This window comes from Protomyctophum parallelum (genome assembly GCF_964188405.1).
Source record: "Protomyctophum parallelum genome assembly, chromosome: 8".
Taxonomy (NCBI): Eukaryota; Metazoa; Chordata; class Actinopteri; order Myctophiformes; family Myctophidae; genus Protomyctophum; species Protomyctophum parallelum.
The window spans coordinates 2,933,331-2,957,033 of record NC_139703.1 but is presented as its reverse complement, the minus strand read 5'-3'; the positions used below and the strand labels follow the sequence as shown (position 1 = coordinate 2,957,033).

Below are 23,703 nucleotides of genomic sequence, written 5' to 3'. Positions count from 1 at the left end.
TCCCCAGGACCATCAACACAATCAACACATCAAGTGATTATGATCAGTATGATTCAAGGATGTGTCTTGGATATATAGAATCCTAAGAAGAATGACATAAACAGTATATCTTGAACTATTTGAAATGTATGCCATTGTTTACTGGAGCATTTTCTTGCTGCTGTGATTGGAATGTCCCCAAAGCCCCTTGCCTTAATAAAGTAGAAGAAAGATGGATATCCTTCTCCTCAACACTCTCTGGAATTCGAAATAGATGAGAATGTTTAAAATAAAACGTGGAATCCTTATGTCTGTATGTCTTTTTTGACATATTATGCTGATTTATTGACCTCACTCACGGTATCTCATATTCCTTCGGCTGAATACAATCTGGGTTGGTAGACAGCTAATTCAGGTGACTTATGATACATTGAATAAACGGAACATGTGTATTTTATGTACCGCAGTATAGAGTATAGGAGAAAGGTTTACAGCACTGGTTCTCAAAGTGGGGTCCGGGCCGGGACCACCAGGGGTCCTCGAGTGGGCTCCAGGGGTCCTCCAGGGGCCTCCAGGGGGATTCCCAGCAAAATGGGGAACAGTTTAAACAGGTAAGGTCCTATTATTTATTTTCTTCAGAAACAAATAGAAAATCTACACACAAATAATATGCCACGGTGGGACTCGCTGTGAATTTATAGATCGGTTCATTTCACATCTTGACTTGATCTTCTCTTAAGTTATGGGGTACCTCGCACAAAATCTTTTAAAATGGGGCTTCACAGGGGGAAAATACACATCAACTTGGGGGTACTTGGCCTTATAATGTATGTACGTACGAGAACCACTGGTTTTCAGGATATTTTCAGGAGATGAAGTCATTACACATAATGTGACTGTGGAGTGTGGCTGCATATTTTTTTAAATAAACAAACTAAAATAATATGAATTAAAAATAAAAGTATGGAAACATAGAATATTTCAATTTCCATCAGTATAGGCTAGCTGTCACGTGCTGTCTGTGTGTTGCGCTCTAGTAACCAACACTTCTCAATAAGGCCTACATATGTTTTAGTTGATTATCACTAAAGTAATCAAGCAGCCATCGTGCTCTTATACAGTAAACATAAACTGCGTTTACAGGTTTGATTGACAGTGCTGCTCTGCTCTGTGATCCCTTATTCTAAAAACCTCTGGTCCCTGCATGCCTTGTCCCCGTAACGGCGTCACCGCCCCAGCCATCAGGAGACACAACAGCCAGGATTTACTCCCTTTATTACCTGCAGCACAGCGTTTAATTTCCTGGGCATGTGGGCGTGTTAGCACCACAAGCAGGCATGTGTCAACACTGGCAATCAGTCAGGCTGATGCTGGGAGACAGTGACACACGTATAGGCTACCGTTACCTCAGTCACGGGAGATATATTGCCGCTTCTCTCAGGCTAAAATGATCGGACAAATAATGTACTTGACTACACACACTTTTTAGGAGGTGATCCTCGGGACCCTTACTTACAAAAGAGTATTATTATTCATGAATATGAATGAACCACTTCATACCACTTCATTCACGTAGTTGCTTTTAAAAAAGGGACTAAAGACCTTCCTTTTTAGCAAGGCATTTGCCTAGTTGGACTTTTAAGCTGCCCCGTGTGCTTCTTTTAACCTTTTAGCTGCTTAGGTGTCCACAGAATGTTTTAATTGTTTTTATTCTTATTTTTCCTTTTTAAATATTTCAGCTTGTAGCACTTTGAGATTTGTTTCAAATGTAAAGGGCGTTTTAAATAAAATGTATTATTATTATTACCACTTAATTGTGCTCTACTTGTGATCTACTAAGTAAGTAGAGAAAGTAGCTGATCAACAAGCTCACAGCGTGTGAAATGCGACACTTTGTGAGCTTCAGAGCTTGTTAACCAGCTATTTTCACTATTCTTTTTGAAATTTCTTAATTTCTTTTGCATTTTTCAGACTTTTTTTTGAAAGATTATTTTACATTTTTTTAAATGCTTTGGAATTCTTTGGACATTTTATAAACTACATACAGGTCCCCCCCCTCTCTAAAAACAGGTACTCCAGGAATTAACTTCAAGTACAAATTTGACTGAGTTACTCAAGTAGCTTAATACTGGGGTTTAGTGAGAAAATGTTTCCTTCGTCACAGGAGAGAGAGAATTGTTGCCTCTCTGAGTCGCACTATGGGGAGACATGGGTGCATTTGTGTGTGTGTGGTCACTCTCTTGCAATGTTTTACTCGATCTGTGTGTCAAAAATCACACCCGTGTGAACTGAGTGGTGCAACTCCCACCCCCCCTCCTCTCTCTCTCTCTCTCTCTCATTGGCAGGCAACAGTGCAGCACTATCTCTCTCTCTGTTTCTGGCACAACAGCGCCCCCTACTGGTACTAATAGTCATACTGGTGCTCATAGTCACATAGGTGGGTTAACGTCACATAAGCGAACGGACACACACTGTAGGTAGGTGAACACGGACATTGCTGTTCCTTGGAGTGGTTGCACCACTCAAAAAAAGGGCTGTGGAATTCTGTCCTGCCAGCTGCCCTACATTCCAAACATTTAAGACATGCTTATTACACCTCCCTGGTGGTCTAGTGGTTAGGATTCGGCGCTCTCACCGCCGCGGCCCGGGTTCGATTCCCGGTCAGGGAACACTGTTTTGCATCTCTCTATATCAACAACTATTACAAATTGTTTCACAAAATGACTGCCAAACCACCAGAAACTGTGTGTGTGCGTGCGTTCGTGCATGTCTAGTGTAAATTGGCAAACATTAAGCCTCTGATTGGTCCACGGGAGCTCATAAACTTCACTTGGCTGCCATTTTGATAAATACGTTGCCACTGAAATTGTTTTTAATCAAGATCCCATTTCAATTGTGCTCTAATGAAGTCATTATGACGAGCTGGGGAGAACCTTGAGCTCAACACCATATGACAGGTTGCATGTTGTTTCTTGAGTGAGAAATCAGCTGCGGTGTTTTTCGTTTGTCAAGCAGCGCTGGATCAATGTCAGTCTTGCAGTACAGTAGCCTACGTCGGTGCTTCTCAAAAAAAAAGCAATGTCCATATCAAGGACCCCCAAATGTATGTTTTTGTCCACGGACCTCCGCCTGAAAATATTTTGTGCCAGGGACCCCATATAGAGAAGATTTGTGTTCAAATGTTTTCTTCTTTTCATTCACACATTCAAAAATGCATGCCACGAAGCACTGTGAACTTGTATATCAGCTATTTTCGAATAGCGGAAGTTTGAAATATAAAAATGTACCCGGACATCACTTTGAGAACGCAACTGCAGTAAGTCATATCTCTGGGTGTAAACCTACTGTATCAGGTGAATGGGCACAAGATCGTCAAAGTGGCTCTGCCTTCAATGCCCTGGCCTCAATACCATCATAGTTATACATCATAACTACCTCACCAAAGTGAGTGTGACACCAACAGCCACAATAATTGAGGGAGTGAAAACAACGATCGGGTACCACACACCCATAGAACAAACATGGTTAAATGATCTTTCTGCACTGCCACCAAAGTGCGGAATGGTCTGACAGACTGACACCATCCCTCAAAAAATGTGGGTCACTGGCTTCCTTCAAAACAGCTAGCCTGTTCAAATCAATCTTTCAGGAGGCAACTTTACAGTTGTTGATGATAGTGTATTGGTGTTATTTTTATGTTGTGTTCATGAATTGAATACATAGGACCACAAAAACAATTCCCAGAGGATGTTTTTGTGTTATCCTTTTAGCTCAAATAACTGACCGACTATACTTACCATGTGCTTACACTTTAATTAAAAATAGAGATAGGTCATACAACGTGTCAACAAGTTTGTCAAACTTGTGAAAGTATAATTAATACCCAAACAAACATAAAGTAGTGCAATATTGTTATTATAGTTGGTACTATTATTCAATAATTATTATTATTCAAGATCAAGATACTAGATAGATATTTGCATAGCCTCCACAGAGATCAGTAATAAGTGGATCATAAATGAATAATCTTATGATTCATTAATGTGCACAGTGAGCTATATAGTTTCTTCAAATAACAGACCCGGGAGTTATGATTATGGCATGCCACTTTGTAAGAAATCCAAGTGATAAAGCCTTGAAATACATTCCAACTCTTTTCATTAGCCCATACAGAGTGGATATAAAATTCCAGTATATGTGCATATAAAATGACTCATCCCAATCGGAGAATGGGGCATATCTCCTGTACTTGGGATATTACATGGCTAATAGACATTGTTAAAGACACATATTACCTTAATTAAGGCGCAGTGTTGTCAAGTCAATGAGCAGCAGGTCTTTATCGGCTGACTCTTTGTGTGAACCTCTTGGGCCATTAAAACTGTGAAATTACACTTTGATATTACACTTACATGTCGTCTCTGTCGGGTGTAAACCTCATATAACCAAAACTGTTAGGGGGGGGGGGGGGGGGGGGGGTACCGTCACTCCGTGCGGGTACCATCCTAAAGTCGGCTCTTCGGTGCTACAGCGCCGAAACAGCGGTAAAATAGGAGTATGAATCGGCCCTCAGGATAATTTTTTTTTAAACAGCTAAAGTAGCAGATCTACTGTACAAGCTCAAAGTGCGCAACTTCGCGCCACGTTTTGAGCTTGTGGATCTGCCACTTTTGATGCTTTTGTGTGATGCTGTAGGATGATCAAGTATCGCATTCATTTTACGAAAAAAACACAAAAAGTTAGTTCATGGAGATAAGAGGTTTATGCCTGACAGAAACAATATAGTATAACACTGTGGTTGATATACCTGCATGTTTCATAGCCAAAGAGGCCATGATGAGATCCTAGCTGTGTCTGCGGTCCATTCACTGGGAGGTGCAGCCATGCAGGGGCCCCAGCCCCGCCATCCATCCCCTCCACCCTCCTCAGTCATGTCCTCGGCAGAGAGAGGAAGGATATATCCCACTTCCTATAGCTCCACCCTGGCCTGCACAGCACAGAGGAAAGAGGAGAGAGAATGAAACGTACAGTAGGGCTGAACACAGAACAGGACTCACAGTGGTTTAAACCTGTTGCTGAACCCACTGGCTCTCAAACAATTTCACGGCAAGGACCCCCAAATGAATTAATTTAAATCTCTTTTACAAGCTCACATTGCGTCGCAGCGTGGGCTATTTCCAAATGGCTATAATGTATACAGTGTTGAAGTGGCTAAACTAATGTTGATGTGATGCTATGGTTTAAACCTGATGCTGAACCCACTGGTTCTCAAACAATTTCACGGCAAGGACCCCCAAATTAATCAATTTAAATCTCTCTTACAAGCTCATATTACGTCGTATCGTGGGCTATTTCCAAATAGCTCATGTATACAGGGTTGAAGTGGTTAAACTAATGTTGATGTGATGCTATGGTTTAAATCTTATGCAAATGTGTAGTCAATAGTCATACTGTATGTCATAGACACACATCATAGATGACTAATACTATAGATCCACATGAAGTCATGCTGTTCCCATGCGGATCTTGACATCCATATAATTGGATTTTTGAGGGACGCTAGCCCCTCCTATGCACAGCTTTGTGTGTATGTCTGTCTGTATGAGCACGGATTGGCTGAGCACAGAATGTGATGTATGATGATAAGAGAGCAACTCACTTCACACGAGTGTGATCTTTCTTTTAAATAAACTGCAAGTATTGGCATCAAGACTAGAAAGTAGTCATACAGAATGTCCCATTTCACATGTTTTCAGATATGTAAAAAATGTATACAAATCGGCTATTTTCAAATGGCCGAAATGTACGTACACTGTAAATCCCTGGAACATGTGACACGTTTAAACCTAAACACCATGTGTGTAATAATAAAATGCCAAATGTTTATTAATGGTCATAAAATACAGTAGAACACGAGTTCACTCAAACACCTCACGAGAACACCTAGTGTTAAAATTCTAAACACCTATATGACTGACTTTGATTGTAAAAAACTAAACACGTTTATGTGTTTAAAAAGTGTTACTGGCGATTAAACATGTTCTTCTGTTTATAATCTAAACACTGTGACACGTTTAAAAAGTGTTACAAATAAGTGTTTAATACTGTTTATAACCTAAACGCTTGGGTTTAGTGTGTAGATACTGAAAATTGGAAATACAGTACTTGAGTATTACGTAGTTTACACCACTGATCATTCTGTTGGGTGCCTCTACACAGCAAACACATTGATGAAAAATGAGCCAGGTGGCTTCCTAACTGTAAACCGATGTCTATACCAACACTTCAATAGGGAATTCCAAGCATGAAAGTAACACGTGGGGCGTCCGATTCATCGGAGGAAATTCTTGGGTGACTGCTGACAGAATGGATGTCGTCTCCCGAACACAATCTCTTTTCATCAGGGAGGAGGGGGAGGAGGAGGGGGACACAATGGTGACGGAGGAACAGTAGGAATGGCAGAACAGGAAGCGTAATGAGGAGGACAGGAAATAGGAAGCGCAGGCAGGAATAAACGCTGTTGAAATAGCCAGAGAGGAAATTTCCGTTCCAGCATCTTTTAAGGCTTTCTTGTGGTAATTAGTAATATTCCTCCATAGTGCCCTGGAAAGATACAGTGAGCTACAGTAGTAGAGCATAAAGGCTCTGATAATAGTAAGAAAATATAACAGATCATATTAACATCCTATAGTGATTCTGCATAGGGTTAATCGGCCACATAGTGTACAACATCATTGTTTCCCAAAACCATATGTGGGTTGTGGAATAATTTTTATCGGAACCACTGGTATTTTTGGATACTAGAGCGGTGCCCGTTGGAGCCTCTACAGCGGTACCCGTTGGGCACTGGCCTACTTGGAACGATGCCAGTTGGAAATGCATGCCCCACCCAGATATTATGTCTGTGTCCCTTTTATACCCATATATGGAGGTCTTTGTTAGGCATGCCCAAATATGGAGTCTATGCAGATGTCAGAATGATGTCAGAACAGGCCAGCTCCATATATGGACACTGGGCAGGGGCCCTGTCCAGAGCCCGGGCAGAGGCCTTTTTGGGGCGGTTCTGGACAGCCGCATGTCCGACCGACTCGATACCGGCCGCACTGTGGTGGGGTGGAACGTGTGTGTCGAATTTGAAGTCGGTGGGGCGAACGGTTCTCGAGTTACGTGGATTACAGACGTAAGACTTGGTGCATTTATAGTTATTAGATTGTGTTTATGTCTCCGGTAAAGTAAAACTATCTCAAAATTGTACTTAGGTACAGTACTTGAGTAAATTGACTTAGTTACTACTTTACACACCACTGCATCTCATGCCTTTCCTACGTCTTAGAAAAGCTCCTGTCTGGGGACTAAACACAACAGCGGGGAAACAAAAACACGCTAGGCAAGGTCACGGCGAAGCCCTCCACCCCTCAGGCAGGAAGTGGCGAGCAGCACAGCCCAGCCCAGCCCATCAGAAACAGGAAGTACAAAGTGCAAACCAGCGGTGATGCCCCACCCACTCCTCACACACACCAGGAAGATGTAGTATTAATTACTGAACATCTTAGCTTCTTAGAACAGTGGTTCGGGACCGGCAGGGTGGTCCCCAGATGACGTTGGAGGGGTGCCCAGACCCCAGATGATTAGCTTAATGTGCAACATTGTTTTCTCACTCAACAGTAAACAATAAACCAACGCCAAATTGTGAAATATTACCTGGCTGAGAAAGAGGCAAAAATGGGAAAACAGCTAATCTACAAGCTCACATCTGTGGAACCGAGTCCATCACTGGAAACATCTCAGATCTTGCTCTCTTGTGTCAACTGACAGTCCCAACAACAACAGTTGCCAAAGTATTTTCCTTTTACACTGTGAAATGTTTAATTCCAGAACAGAGCAGCTCATTACTGCGTGCAAGCCAAATAAAGCCTGAGTCTTTGTCCATTATGATGAGCTGTTTATTGACATTTTAGAGATGGAATCTCAGGCCCTCGCCGTGGGTTCGCTGTTATCTTCGCGTCTTCCACTCTGTCAAACTGAAGACACCAAGGCAAACCAAAAACCCACAGACCTGAACCTGAGTGCGGCAGGCAACAATGCATTTACACAGGAGATAAGATCTATTTACAGGGCATAGCTTCTCTGAAAACAATGAAGTGAAGACACTCCAGGCAATTACAGTTCAAAGTAAACACATCCATCACACATACAGAATCATTTAATAAGTGTCTAACGCGCAACAAGGGATGCTTCCTCCTGCCTTAATACAATGAAAATGTTGAGTATTAGGCAAGCCTTCAGACTTATACATTCACAATACTGTATGGAGAACGCGCACGCACGCACGCACGCACGCACGCGCGCACACGCACGCATGCACGCACGCACGCACGCACGCACGCACGCACGCACGCACGCACGCACACACACACACACACACACACACACACACACACACACACACACACACACACACACACACACACACACACACACACACACACACACACACACACACACACACACACACACACACACACACACACACACACACACACACACACAGAGGGATCAGAGATACAACAGTGTATATAGGCAGAGTCTAATGATGTTGTGAGCTGTGGCGATAAATCACGGGCGTCTTAATCAAAGCAGTACAACATGAAGAGTCATCAATCACTCACCACAAGTCAACACAACATCACAGTGTAGTGTCCTCCCCCCTCCGGCTGACAGCGCTGCTCCGTGCCCTACATGGGACATCATCCCAGTGACAGATCACGGTTATCGCCATCAGCACCACTTCACAAGTCCTCCTAATGGAAGGCAAACTGTATGTTTAAATGGAATTAAATGTATTGGCCAAGTGCAGTGGTGTACAGTAAACTAAGTACACTAACTCAAGTACTGTACTTTAACTCAAGTACTGACTGTACTTAAGTGCAATGTTGAGGTACTTGTACTTCACTTCCCCAAAACATCTCAGAGCCAAATATTGTACTTCAACTACTTTTACTTCACTTCAATTATTTGAAAACTTTGGTTACTAGATAGTTTGTAGAGTTTGATTATTGTTACAAAACAAACATTAACCACTTCAGCCCTTCAGCCCATACATTTGATACCTTGTGAAACGGGACATTCTGCATATCTTGTTGTATTTTAAGTATATTTTGATGCCAATATGCCAAATTGTACTTTTACTCAAGTAAATATTGATTACCTGACTGCTTCTACATTGCAGTGTTAAGAAATGTAGTACTTATTCCACCACTGGCCAAATGAACCGACGACGTCCGCATCAACTCATGTTCTACGGATAAAATACACACTGTGTGGTTGAGCTAATGTTCTAGGGATAAAATACACACTGTGTGGTGTTGAGCTAATGATCTGAACAGTCACTTACATTTCCATCTCTGTCGGGTGGAAACCTCCCAAAACTGTTACTGTTCAGGATTCAAATTCAGAAATTGTAGATCGACAAGTTGAGCTTGTGGATCTGCTACTTAATGCTTTTGTGTGACTCTGTGGTATCGTCAAATAAGACGTTCATTTACAAGATAACGCAAAAAAGTGAAACTATGGAGTTAAGAGGTCATCACTTCCAATTTTACTTGCTTATCCTGCATCCATTCCAGTGTGAGTTCTCTCTCGTGATTGGATAAAATTGGTATCCCGAACTGAAGAGTTTTCTGTCGACCAAAGAGCTGGAGCGACATGGAGGCTCTGAACAAAACGAAACATAATCACTAACCCCCACCTTTAAGTAAAACATCCGAGTACTTCTTCCACCACTGTCTCTGAGGTTCTTCTGTCCGACCACTTTGTCATATGACAGATAGCCTGCTGTCATCAGGTCTGCTCTGGTCAATTCAAGCCCTTCATGGATACATTAATGACATTTGGCTGTGATGGATGGCAGCGAGTTGGGTCACCTCAAAGGCACTGGATGACATTCACAATGTCCCTCCTCCACAATGTCCCTCCTCCTCCTCCACAATGTCCACGAGGTGTGGGGAATGATGGATGGCATTTCAATAAAACATACACAAATGTGTCTGTACGGGAACGTTGTTTGACCGGCAGTGGACAGCTGCCCTACTTTGGAGTAAACACACACTCAACGGCACCACGGCAAGTAATGCCTCTGATCCAGCGCAATTTTGATACTTTGTAATACAATCTACAAGCGCACAACATGCACACATCTGTACAAAGTCAAGGGTTCCCAAATTGTTCATCGCCCCAAATAATCATATTTGAACTGGGGACCCCCCACCCTGACAAGCACTTGCATGGATTGGGAAACAGTAAGTATAGTCGGCTAAGCCTTGCAGTTCCATGTCGCTTGAGCCCATCTCCTGTGTCTGTACCACGTGAGGTGGCTTGATGTACAAGTACATCTCCTGGACACGCTAGTATATCACAGGGATTCACCCCCACACTTGGAAGCATTGGTCCAATTTGTATAGTACTGCCCTGGCCGGGGAATCGAACCTGGACCTTCCAATATCAGGGTGGATATTGGATAATATAACCACGAGGCCACTGAGCATGTGTTAATGGGATTCATATCACACTGCCGTGCTGTTTGGAATATTGGCATAATTCAATTGAAATCAAATGAAAAAGGATGGTAGACAGAAGCAAATAGAAAAAAGGGACAGAAATGAGCAGGCCAGTCAGCTATGAAGGACATCATGAGGGTTAATATTATTAGTCATCAGTTTTCAGAGGCTGTCACTCGGAACAAAAATCTCATTAAGATTAAGGAAGGGAATGTGACGCCCCACTCACGCTGGACCCACCGAGAGAGAGAGAGAGAGAGAGAGCTTCACACTGCATGAATACACAATGCACAGATGTCTGAATGCTCCCCTAAATTTGTCTCCCAACTGCACCATGTACTACTGAACACACACACACACACACACACACACACACACACACACACACACACACACACACACACACACACACACACACACACACACACACACACACACACACACACACACACACACACACACACACACACACACACACACACACACACCTGCTTCTGAATGGTAGTGTAAAATGCTAGTTCATATCATTTGCATAACTTATATAGTAGGTACAGCTTTTTGGTGACCTCTGCAGAACTATATTCCACATTTTCTTTCAATTTGGGTGGACTGTGGACAGATGGATTAATGACGTTAAATGTGCCTGCAGGCATGTCTCTTAAGATGCACAGAGGCACATCCAGGGTTTATTAATCATTCTGTGATGAGAGATTAAACACCAAGAACCATTAGCACATTATGGTCACAGAGTAGATTGGATACTCACTAAAGGAGCTGTACTCACTAGTAAACCCATTAAACCAAATAGAAGTAGCTGAGCCTGTCTGGGTCTCATGCCTTATTCATGACTTGTGCCATGCAAAGCTGAACTCGGTACCCGAGTAATATTACTTAATAATATTGTTAATTTCCCAACACTGGGCTATGTATGGGCTTTGTTTTCTTGTTCATTTTAGATCATGTCTGTAAGGAGTGATGCAAAGATATTGTATAGTTCTCTGAATTATTGATCAGAGTCTGCATCCAGGCCAAATAAGATTAATTGCCATTTTCAAGGACTCTTTCTTCTTGAAACAGATCTAGTTCACTCAGATGGATCATTTTCTCCCTGTCTCCTTGCCTGTTGTTAACTGTTTTTTTAATAGATAATTGCTAATCTGTAGCCACATTATATCCTACACAGGGCAAGAGTGATTAAACAGTCATTACCACTGACCTCTGAAAAAGACTCTTCTTCCTCTTTGCCACTATTAAAACAATACAGAAACTCCAGAAACTTGTTGCATAGAAACGGACGGTACACACATTTAAACATTGCGTGCAGTACTTAACATCAGCCAGAGTGAATATGTTACTACCAAGACTCTGTATGAGGGAATACCAAGGGTGAGCCAGAAAATAGCAGCCAAGAGAATGAGACTAGCAAATTTGTGCTGTGGGAACCTTCAACCAACACTCCTCATCGGTCACGAGGACGTCCCACACCAACATACGTACGTGGATGTCATCAAGAACGACGTAGGAGCGCAAAGTACCAACGAACTGGCCAGATGTATGGAGTCCGGGATGACTGGAAGCGACGATGGAGGGCTCGTCTGAGGACGACCTAGAGAGAGAGATGAGGACCCATCATAATAATGGTAAATGGTAAAAATCACACCCGTGTGAAGTGAAGGGCGCTAATATATTAAAGTCTAACTCATGTTGATTAGGTGATGTAATGGTTTAAAACAAACGGTGCAAACACAAACATTAAACGCCGTTAACAAAAAAGAGACAATATGACGTAAATGACACGTTATGACGTGAATTTTCCCTTTATTTTCAATGTGCTTACAAAACAAACATTGAACTAAAGACAAACATTAAACCTATGTGGTAAATGGTGCATTTATATAGCTCTTTTATCCAAGGCACTAACACACTAACTCTGGAGTCTGGGGGAGCAGGGGTTTGAACTGGCAACCTTGCGGTTACCATCCAGCCACTCTACCCCTGAGCCAGCCACCGCTGGTTCCACAGATAAATACTGTGAAAATAGCAGATGTACAAGGCCTCAGCTATTTTCAAAATGTTTGCCTCTTTCTTATAGTAGGCAGCAATGTAACCACAGGTTGAGAACCACGCCAGAACATTAGGCTATATTTAAGGCTCTGGGCCAGAACACTGTACAGCTCGATGCTGCCATCTGTTGGTTGTTGTGTGTGTAGCTCGAGGCTGGTTTCTGTCAGCAAAATGCTTTGTTGATAAAGTAACACGAAAGTGACGAAACATGGCGGACGAGCCGTAAGTACCGCTGCTGCAGAAACCAGTGAATGACTGACTGCAAGAACAATGCTTTGCCATGTCAATAATAAATAACCCTGATGAGCACGATGGAACATTATTTTTATTTTAGAAAATAGTCAGAGTAGCGGGAGATTATTAGTAACGACGGAAGCTTTCAGCTTGGGAAGGTTAATGTTAGCTAGCTGGCTAACATTAACGCATTGGTACTTGGTAGGTAGGTTAGGTAGTTACCTTGGCAGCTAGCTAGGCTATCCGTCAGTGCCCGTCACGGGTAATGTGCAAATCGATCACATCGATACTTAGCCAACAACAGGACCATATAGTTAGTTAATATTGTGTTGATCATGATGCAACATTGCCTCTTCTTGTCATGAAAGAAAAAGCATACACCACCTAGTGTATATCTGGTTGGAGCAGCTGTTACTTACCACACACCTAGCAGGGAACGCCCCCCACTTATATTGTCCTGATTGATTCATTGATTGATTATACTTTATTAACAAATTGCTAAATAGCAGAGAAAGTGCTGTTTAATACAAATACAATGCTAAAATAATTGAACCCAAGAAAGCACTATGGCTTGTTTCCATTGGGGTCCTGTGTCCTGTTGGTTCTCTAACTCAGTGGTTCTCAAACTTTTTCATGCCATGGAGCTTCACATGAATATGTATTTGGCCAAAGACCCCCCTCTCCCCCACCTGAAAATGTTTTGTGCCAGGGACCCCACAGAAGAGAAGATGTGTTTATTAAAAGAAAATCCCAATTATTCAACATTTTCAGGCACTTTCAAGTTTCAAGATTTTTCAAACATGTTAAAAAAATTGAAGATGTACAAGCTCGCAGTTGAGAACCATTCTAATCTAAATCTTAAAGAGTTTTCAGGAAAAAAAACGTTGTTGCTATAAATCTAAAATGACAGATGCTTCCCCGGTTTTAATGGCTTAATCATAAGTCGTGATGGTCATGGGGTGGTATGTGCTAATCAAACATGCGCATCATATGTGGTGTTTCAAGGATGGTGGTGGATGGAGGCGTAGGAGATCGGAGCGAATGGGAGGGAAGGTGGAACCATATCAAAAAGTTTATGGAGCGATCCGGGCCATTCACACACCCTGACTTTGAAGCCAACACAGAGGTAACATTTCATTCCTCAGATGACAGTGAAGTGACAATGTAAGGACTTTTAGACCTTTTTAATACCTACAAGAAAAGAAAAAGACCATTACTGCATCTAAAGTAATCAACAAATTATAAAACTATAAAAACTGGTCAAACATTGGCCAAATTGTCAAATGATATATAGGCCTAATCATATAACAAATATGATTGTTTTGGGGGGTCCCCAGTTAGTTCAAATGTTGGGACATCACAGCCTGAACAGGTTGAATGCAAGCAGTGCAGTGGTTTGCCATAGAATGTATGATCCTATAATGCCAAATCCCCTTTTCTCTTTTCCTTGCAGTCACTGCAGTTTCTGTTGGATGTCTGCAAAGTTCTAGTCGTTGGTGCGGGTGGCCTTGGATGTGAGCTTCTCAAAGACCTGGTACGAAGCATCAATCCACAAAAACTCAGACACTTGTGTTGTGATTTCAGTCACCTATCTACCTAGTCTATCTGAATTATGCATGTGTTATGTTACCATGCACTAACAGCCTACACTTTATAATTTCCTGTTGTCATACCACCGAGCAGGCTTTGTCAGGCTTTCGTAATATCCATGTGGTTGACATGGACACCATTGATGTCTCCAACCTCAACAGACAGTTTCTTTTCAGGTACCTATCAGAGTACCTATGTTTCAATTACTTCTTTGCTCACTCACACTTCTAAGTGTTGTGATGATTATTTTTGTATCATTTATACATTATTATAATATACATATACATATTATTTATAATAATGGATATTGTTTATCATTATTATTCATATTTATTAATTAATTCTAATTAGCACTCAAGTTTGGTGTTAATATTTGGTTCACTTTTCTTCCACTCCCAAGGCCCAAAGATGTTGGTCGACCCAAGGCAGACGTAGCGGCTGATTTTATTAACAGTCGAATTCCCGGTTGTTGTGTGGTCCCGTATCCTTTTTTTAAATTATAATGCGTAGTGCATTGTGATGAAAGACAGGACCTATTTTTAGATAGAAGCTATTGAGATGATTGTCTCAATCTAAACATATTACTCAGAGAAAAGGACCTCTAGTATTGAGGGCATTAAGTGACATTGCAGTGGAACTGGTACAGCTGGTGTTAACACAGGCTAAAAGGTTGGCTTAATGAAAGGGGACCTTGGCTTCCACCACAAGAACATTTGCCTTTTATTGTCATTTCATATTGGCATTTTAATTTGGGTTAGTGTGCTCTATTCAATTTACATGGTTCTCCAATTAAAGGGGACGAGGGGGACATAATACTTTCCTCACCCATTAGTTATGGCAGTCATGGGAGATAATTAATTAGTCAAACTGGCACAATTTCAGTGGAATATTGCTGACACACCCACGTCTATGGTTTTGGCTCACAGTACTCCTATGGTAATATCCTGCCACCACACGTCTCTATGGTGACAGGAGATTTCGTCAGCGCCAGCATTACTCTGAGAAAACACTGCGCTGGGTGGTTACAGACACAGTGCGCCAGTTTGCCGCCCTCAAACTAGAGGCCACGGACTCAGAGTATTGACACTGAGCATGCAATATAGCTGCATCTTTTTCGTGTTCTGTATATTATTTGCTATCGTGATATCCAATTTCTGAAAAGCTGCAATTTGAATTCTCCATGTACTCCGACACCTAAAGTATCAAATCTCCCTTAATCCTTCACACAGCCATTTCAAGAAAATACAAGACATGGAGGAGACTTTTTACAGACGTAAGCATCATTATATTGTTTTTATTTGCGTTACCTGTCTCTGATAAAGGCATTGTCATTATTATTGAGATTCACATTGCTAAGTTGTCTTTGTCTTCACCTAGAATTCCATATCATTGTCTGTGGACTGGACTCTGTAGTTGCTCGGAGGTGGCTGAACGGTATGCTGGTAGGTTACCTCTTTTTGTCTGGAAAACCGTGGAGACCGGGGTACCATTCCTCTGCTGTGCATCTGGCTTGGCTGGGTGTGCCAATGAACCAAATTGCCGTGTTTGAGGGTGGGAAGGTGGTTGGGGGGAGGATGATCTCTGTCACTGCACTCGTAGCAACTCCATACATAGTTTGCTCGGGCCTAGCCTGGAAACCAGACAAATCTGCCAATGCAAAAATAAATAAAGAACATTGCCCTCGGCAGATTAGGTCTGGCCCCAATCGGTTGTGATTGGATTTCGTTGCCCCCGAAGTTGTGAGGCACCAATCATGAACCATTATGCAAATATGGGGCGTTTTTTTCACCAGAGTAATTTCTTTTTAATCCGCCCCTTGATAATGCAGGTTCCACACACATTCCAGCATAAGCGGAACTGGGATAAATAGCGTGGGTTCCTCCACGCACGTTCCGCACTTTCAGTGAAGAGAAGCTACTGCCAAAAAAATGTAAAGGCAATAAAGCATACATACATTCATCTTCATTAGACTTGACTACTGACTACTGTTTACTACTGTTGGTCTATAAAGCTTTGAATGGTTTAGGGCCAAAATACATTTATGATTCTATGTCCCTAGAATCAAAATTTAACGTGGGGAAGCACATTTAGTTTTTATGCACCACATATCTGGACCAAACTGCCACTCTTATTTCGTTAAAAACACAACTAAAAACCTTTCTGTTTACTGCTGCCTTTCATTGAGTTACTTTTCTTTTTTCCTTTTCTTTCTCTTCTGCAATCTGCACTGCAATTGGATCTGTTAGTTTTACTTACTATTTTGTGCCATGCATCCTAATTTCATTGTATAATTATGTTTCATTTGCTTGATGTTCTGGACAATGCACATTTAATTGCCTTGCTATTGGAATGTGCTATACAAATGACATTACCTTGTCACTCACTTCATAATTTGTAATACTACGTGTGTTTTTCTGCATAGCTGTCTCTGCGGGTATATGACGATGGTATCCTGGACCCGAGTTCCATCATTCCTTTCATTGACGGAGGGACTGAAGGCTTTAAAGGCAATGCAAGAGTCATTCTGCCGGGCATGAGCGCCTGCATCGACTGCACCCTGGAGCTTTACCCACCTCAGGTAGCTTAGCATTGTGATGGGAGCCGGCAATCCCAGTAATGTGAAGGTGTCATCAAAGACTGTCAATACAATACATGTGGAATAACCAGTTCCCTCTTTGAAATGTATCTCTGTTCTCTTAGATCAACTTCCCCATGTGCACCATAGCCTCCATGCCACGGTTGCCCGAACATTGTGTTGAGTATGTCCGCATGCTGCTATGGCCCAAAGAGAAACCCTTTGGAGGTAGATACTCACTCAACATGAGGATTTGTTAGATAAAACAACAATTATTAGCTTTATTCAGACTTATGTGGCTTCCCAGAATTTAACGTGTGTGCGTGTGCGTGTGTGTGTGTGTGTGTGTGTGTGTGTCAACAGATGATGTGGCAATGGATGGAGATGACCCAGAGCACATCCAGTGGGCGTACCAGAAGTCTCTGGAGAGGGCTGCAGAGTTCAGTATCACAGGAGTCACCTACAGACTCACTCAGGGTGAGCTCACACTACCTCTGTCAGCAACACAACACCAGTCACCTACAGACTCACCCAGGGTGAGCTCACACTACCTCTGTCAGCAACACAACACCAGTCACCTACAGACTCACCCAGGGTGAGCTCACACTACCTCTGTCAGCCACACAACACCAGTCACCTACAGACTCACCCAGGGTGAGCTCACACTACCTCTGTCAACCACACAACACCAGTCACCTACAGACTCACCCAGGGTGAGCTCACACTACCTCTGTCGGCAACGCAACACCAGTCACCTACAGACTCACCCAGGGTGAGCTCACACTACGTCTGTCAGCCACACAACACCAGTCACCTACAGACTCACCCAGGGTGAGCTCACACTACGTCTGTCAGCCACACAACACCAGTCACCTACAGACTCACCCAGGGTGAGCTCACACTACCTCTGTCAGCCACACAACACCAGTCACCTACAGACTCACCCAGGGTGAGCTCACACTACCTCTGTCAGCAACGCAACACCAGTCACCTACAGACTCACCCAGGGTGAGCTCACACTACCTCTGTCAGCCACACAACACCAGTCACCTACAGACTCACCCAGGGTGAGCTCACACTACCTCTGTCAGCCACACAACACCAGTCACCTACAAACTCACCCAGGGTGAGCTCATACTACCTCTGTCAACCATACAACACCAGTCACCTACAGACTCACCCAGGGTGAGCTCACACTACCTCTGTCGGCAACGCAACACCAGTCACCTACAGACTCACCCAGGGTGAGCTCACACTACCTCTGTCAGCAACACAACACCAGTCACCTACAGACTCACCCAGGGTGAGCTCACACTACCTCTGTCAACCACACAACACCAGTCACCTACAGACTCACCCAGGGTGAGCTCACACTACCTCTGTCAGCAACACAACACCAGTCACCTACAGACTCACCCAGGGTGAGCTCACACTACCTCTGTAAGCAACACAACACCAGTCACCTACAGACTCACCCAGGGTGAGCTCACACTACCTCTGTCAGCAACACAACACCAGTCACCTACAGACTCACCCAGGGTGAGCTCACACTACCTCTGTCAGCCACACAACACCAGTCACCTACAGACTCACCCAGGGTGAGCTCACACTACCTCTGTCGGCAACGCAACACCAGTCACCTACAGACTCACCCAGGGTGAGCTCACACTACCTCTGTCAGCAACACAACACCAGTCACCTACAGACTCACCCAGGGTGAGCTCACACTACCTCTGTCAGCCACACAACACCAGTCACCTACAGACTCACCCAGGGTGAGCTCACACTACCTCTGTCAGCAACACAACACCATTCACCTACAGACTCACCCAGGGTGAGCTCACACTACCTCTGTCAGCCACACACCACCAGTCACCTACAGACTCACCCAGGGTGAGCTCACACTACCTCTGTCAACCACACAACACCAGTCACCTACAGACTCACCCAGGGTGAGCTCACACTACCTCTGTCAGCCACACAACACCAAGCTGCTTTTCACGGTGTTGCACCGAAGGGGCCAGCTGCCTAGAATGAGGTACTCCCAGACAGTCAGTTGAAGAGGATGCAAGATGCAGCTTGCTGCATCTTGCATCTTCTTGAAGCAACTGTCTGGGAGTAGCCTGTCCATCTCTCTCTGCCACAAAAGTAGCAGTGAACCACACAGCTCAGCTGATGGAGCTACACCAATCAGGTCTCACCTCATGCTGCTAAGCTCACATAACCGCGTCTTGTTAATACGTTGCTGCACATCTTCCTGTAATTGTGCAGCAGGGTGAAAAGAAATATCATGGATTTGCATCTGCATAAATACACGAGAGACAAATATGGGAAATATGCTTATTTAGCAAAGGACATGACGTGCAGTTTATTTGTGTCCTCTACCTGCAACTGCTTGCGATGATTAATAAGTACAAAATCTTACCTGTTTCACAAGTTGAAACGTACATTGGTAGTGATAGTGATTCATGTTTCATTGATGGTTTTTAATTTTATTTAACATTCTGCAGGTGTTGTAAAGAGGATAATCCCAGCTGTGGCATCCACAAATGCAGTTATTGCAGGTAAATGATTACACCTGCCATGTAAACATTAACCATTGTCCACACAGCTTCGAGACTGCTTATGTTCTGTGAACAGAATATAATATCAGCCTAATCCTGGTCATTTTTCTTTTCTTTGTGTTCCAGCTGCTTGTGCAACAGAGGTATTCAAAATAGCATCAAGGTGTGTTTGAAGCTCTGCTGTTCACATGCCATCCTATGGCTGTGTATCCACCAAAAGCCCTTTTTTCCCCAGCAGAAAATGCAAGGTGCTCTTCTAAAACACTGATCTGGGAACACTTGAGGGTGGAGAGATTTTGCATTAATGACATTGATATGACAGTGAGCGCAGCGTACAAAAGCGGAGCATTTTCGAACTCTCTAACTCTGCGACCAGATAGAAATGCTAAACATGCAAGCATGGCTCCGTGCTGAATACACACTCAGAGCGCCTCGCCATCTGCCGGCGTTTATAGCATACGATAACTACAGTATATGGCGCTCCCTGTGAAAACAATTCAAAACATACATTGCGCTCAGGGAAAGAAAATGCCTTGCTAGGACACAGCCCATAATGCATCAAGAGGACATTAACCATTTAGCCCTATATTGTTGTCGTCGAGCAGAAATCATATTCTAACTAGTTTTTTAAATGAACATACTACACAAGTATCAAAAGCAACAGATCTGCAAGATCTGCCACTTTTGTTGTTTTTTAATTTGAATCCTGAAAAGTAACATTTGGACATTAGAGGCTCCAGATTTGCCACAAAATAGGGATGTCAGGGTCAATGTATATATAATGTAACTGTATATTCATGCACTCATAACATTATGTTTCACATCTGCAGTGCTTACATTCCTCTCAACAACTACATGGTCTTCAATGACGTTGATGGCCTGTACACCTACACGTTTGAGGCCGAACGAAAGGTTTGTCTCCATGGACACATAATGCTGTAATATATATATATATATATATATAATATATATATATATATATATATATATATATATAATTTTTTAGGAAAGCCTCCTGTGGATAGCTTTTGAGAATTAGCACTCGTGCTATATACACTTTGTTTAACCCATTTAGGCCTGACGTTAAAATAAAATAAAACGTTGAAAGAATATATATTCAAAGATTTTAGCCACATTTTTTACGATTAAAAAAAAAATAGCAGACCTATAAGCTCGTAGCGCGCCACTCGGTGGCGCGCTATGAGCTTGTAGATCTGCTATTTTTCAATAGCTAAAGTATAATATACTGCTTAGTTAAAACACCAAAAGGGGTTCCCACCCAAAATGGGTATGTTGTTCTCAAACGTTTTTTTTTCATGCCAAAGACCCCCAAATTTCTATGTATTTCTATGTACCCCCGTCTTAAAATGTTTTGTTCCAGGGGCCCCCAGAAGTGAAGAGCAGTTTTGTAAGAAAAAAGGAAAAAAAGAAGATCTTTGAGAACCACTGCTTTAAACAATGCATCTGATTCATCCACTGTGATTGTGATGTATGTCGAAAACATAAACATAACATCAAGTCAGCTGTTTTGCACTTGATACACAACATTCTCTTTTGATACAGGAGAACTGCTCGGCCTGCAGCCAGGTACCTCTGGACCTGTGCTTCTCTTCATCCTCCAAGTTGCAGGAGGTGGTCGATTACATGACCGAAAACATCTCCCTGTAGGTTTTTATTACCATTTATATGCTGATACAGGAAAGGTGGGCACTGGGGACATCTGGGCACCTCCAAAATGTTAAATAATAAGATATTAGAAAAATGGTCTAAAGTATACATGATGTAGATATGCATGGAACATCATTATCAGACTTAATTTTATCCTTCAACAAAAAAATTGCCAATTTAACACCAAGGTGCCCACTCTTCCTTGGTGCCCACCTATCTTGATATCGCTGTAACTACCCAGCTGGACTCTTAAGTCATATTCAACAGTTGGTTTGAGGTTTACAAATGTATGTCATACTGAAGATAAGGGCTGCACAGTTCATTGAAAATAGTCTATAATGTTGGTTTTATGTAAATGTGAATCTTAGCAATTAATTCAACCATGCCCTCGTCTCCTCACCAGTACACAAGGGTTAACCCAAACCCATTTAGACCTGGAACCGCTACTTATGTTATGATTAATTTACGAAAAAACACATAATGTGATAAGAGTTTTCTGCCCAATGGCAACGTTCAAACAAAACATTGTATACATCTCTCCATCCATCAGGCTCACAGAAGCACAGAAAATCACAGAGGCCACAAATCATTTGACCAAAGACATTATTATACCAATAAGCACAATGAGCAACAAAGACATGATGCAAATAAAAGTAATGATAAAAACATAATTTTCCTAAATGTATTCCCAACAATTGCAAATAAGTGATTAATAATCGTGGTTACAATATTAAGCAAAACATTGTTGGGATTTCAATTTTAGCCATAATCGTGCAGCCAAACTTTAGTAGTGTAGAAGATAATGATGCACTTTAATTGTGAGAATGAATGTTTAATTAATTGTATTAGGTTATCGGTAAACTGCTCTGGTTCATTCTTCAACAATAACTAAATACATTTGTACATTCACAGACAAATGAAGTCACCTGCTATTACCGCAACAGTGGAAGGAAAGAACAAAACATTATATTTACAGGTAAATTACCTCTGGTTTCATCAGCTTTTGTGTTGTGTGTTCTTAGTCTGTGCCTTGCATGGTAGCTGTTGGGGTGGTTTTGCAGGTTTTACTGTGGCCCATTTTTCACCGGGAAAGAAACGGTTCCGTTCTTTTTTTCCTGCCTAATTTTAAACCAGATGAATTGGTTCAGATCCCTAAAACTTGGTTTGGAACTGGAACCAAAAAAATACCACTTCTTAGTTCTTACCCTGAAGTGGGAACCAAATTGGGCATATCACTAGTTACCTGTATTCACTTCAGGTTGGAAGATGCAGATGTGATATAAACCATCACCTTTATTTATTTAGTAGCAAAATAAAGAACGAAAGTTATTTTGGTGGAGAAGGGGCCTGTGTAAGTACCGGTAAGTAAACGTTGCAGAGTCCATGTGGCCCATAAAGCAGGAGCCTATCTCCTGTTTCTGTAGCGTGAGGTGGCTTCATGTACAAGTACATCCCCCAGCCATAATGTACAAGTACACACCCTGGACATGTTGCTAGTAATGTGTGCTTTTGTTGACAGAGCGTGGTTTCAATCGAGCAGAGGACGCGACCAAATCTGTCCAAAACGCTGGAGGGTGAGGCAAAGTATAGTTAACATTGCATCACAATAATTTTAACCACTTTATATCCATTAATACTATTAAAAACAATAGCATATGTACAAGCGCACTGATATTCGAAAATGTTTGGAAAGTGTTTGACATTTTCATTATTTTTTTTTTTAACATAAATCTTATCTTCACTTTTGTTGTGAACCGTTGTTTTTTCTTTGTTTTTTTGCAGAGTTGGGGCTGACTGATGGACAGGAGCTGGCTGTAGCCGATGTCACCACGCCGCAGACCATGATCTTCAAACTTTGCTTTACCTCATAGGAGAAGCTGGCCTACTCCACCCACAAATGCCGTTACTAAAGGCCAGTCACGAATATGGTGCATAATATTTGGAAACCCAAAATGGTTTACTTTACACTGTGTATTCAGACACAGGGTACAGCCCTATTTCATTGCTCTGATGTTATGTTCTTGCTCACTCACTCGCTGACTGAAGTCCCTATTTTGCACTTAAGCCAAAGTGTTCACACCCTGTTGGCTTTTGGCTATTTTGTGCGTTAGCTCTGTGCAAAACAGGAGAGAGGTTACTTATTTCCAGTCCAGATTCATCTGTTATTTATTCTGAGCGTGTATGTTTAGTTGCTGTATTGAACGTACCACTACACTGGACTTTGTTAATAATGTTATAACTGGAATAAAAAAATATATGTTGTTGTTTTTCTTATATGGTCTGCCTCTGTTGTGTTTTTGTAGTGTTTGAATTATAATGACAAGAAACTGTTTTCCAGATGGGGTCTAATTATTTTCAAATGGGCCCTACCTGGGCCCTCATCAAACCCTGTACACTCAAGACACTGCCACCGTTAGATCTCCATATATGGAGCTAACTTGTTCTGACATTCCATTATGTTGATCTGACCTCA

General features: G+C 42.3%; 1 protein-coding gene across 2 annotated transcripts; it reads left to right on the top strand.

The window, feature by feature from the left end:
* Window positions 1-12,791: 12,791 nt before the first annotated feature.
* uba3 (ubiquitin-like modifier activating enzyme 3) lies at window positions 12,792-23,504 on the top strand. Of its 2 annotated transcripts, XM_083770555.1 has the most exons (17): window positions 12,792-12,821; window positions 13,839-13,959; window positions 14,287-14,367; window positions 14,517-14,599; window positions 14,824-14,904; window positions 15,653-15,696; window positions 15,801-15,865; window positions 16,846-17,001; window positions 17,124-17,226; window positions 17,362-17,475; window positions 19,509-19,562; window positions 19,689-19,725; window positions 20,393-20,474; window positions 21,126-21,226; window positions 22,143-22,206; window positions 22,750-22,804; window positions 23,013-23,504. In XM_083770555.1, exons 1-17 carry the CDS (start codon window positions 12,808-12,810, stop codon window positions 23,099-23,101), a joined length of 1,344 nt encoding a protein of 447 aa, XP_083626681.1. In that variant the 5' UTR covers window positions 12,792-12,807; the 3' UTR covers window positions 23,102-23,504. The 2 variants fall into 2 exon arrangements, 1 of the variants encoding a protein (XP_083626681.1); XR_014569586.1 differs by lacking the exons at window positions 19,689-19,725; window positions 23,013-23,504.
* Window positions 23,505-23,703: the final 199 nt, after the last annotated feature.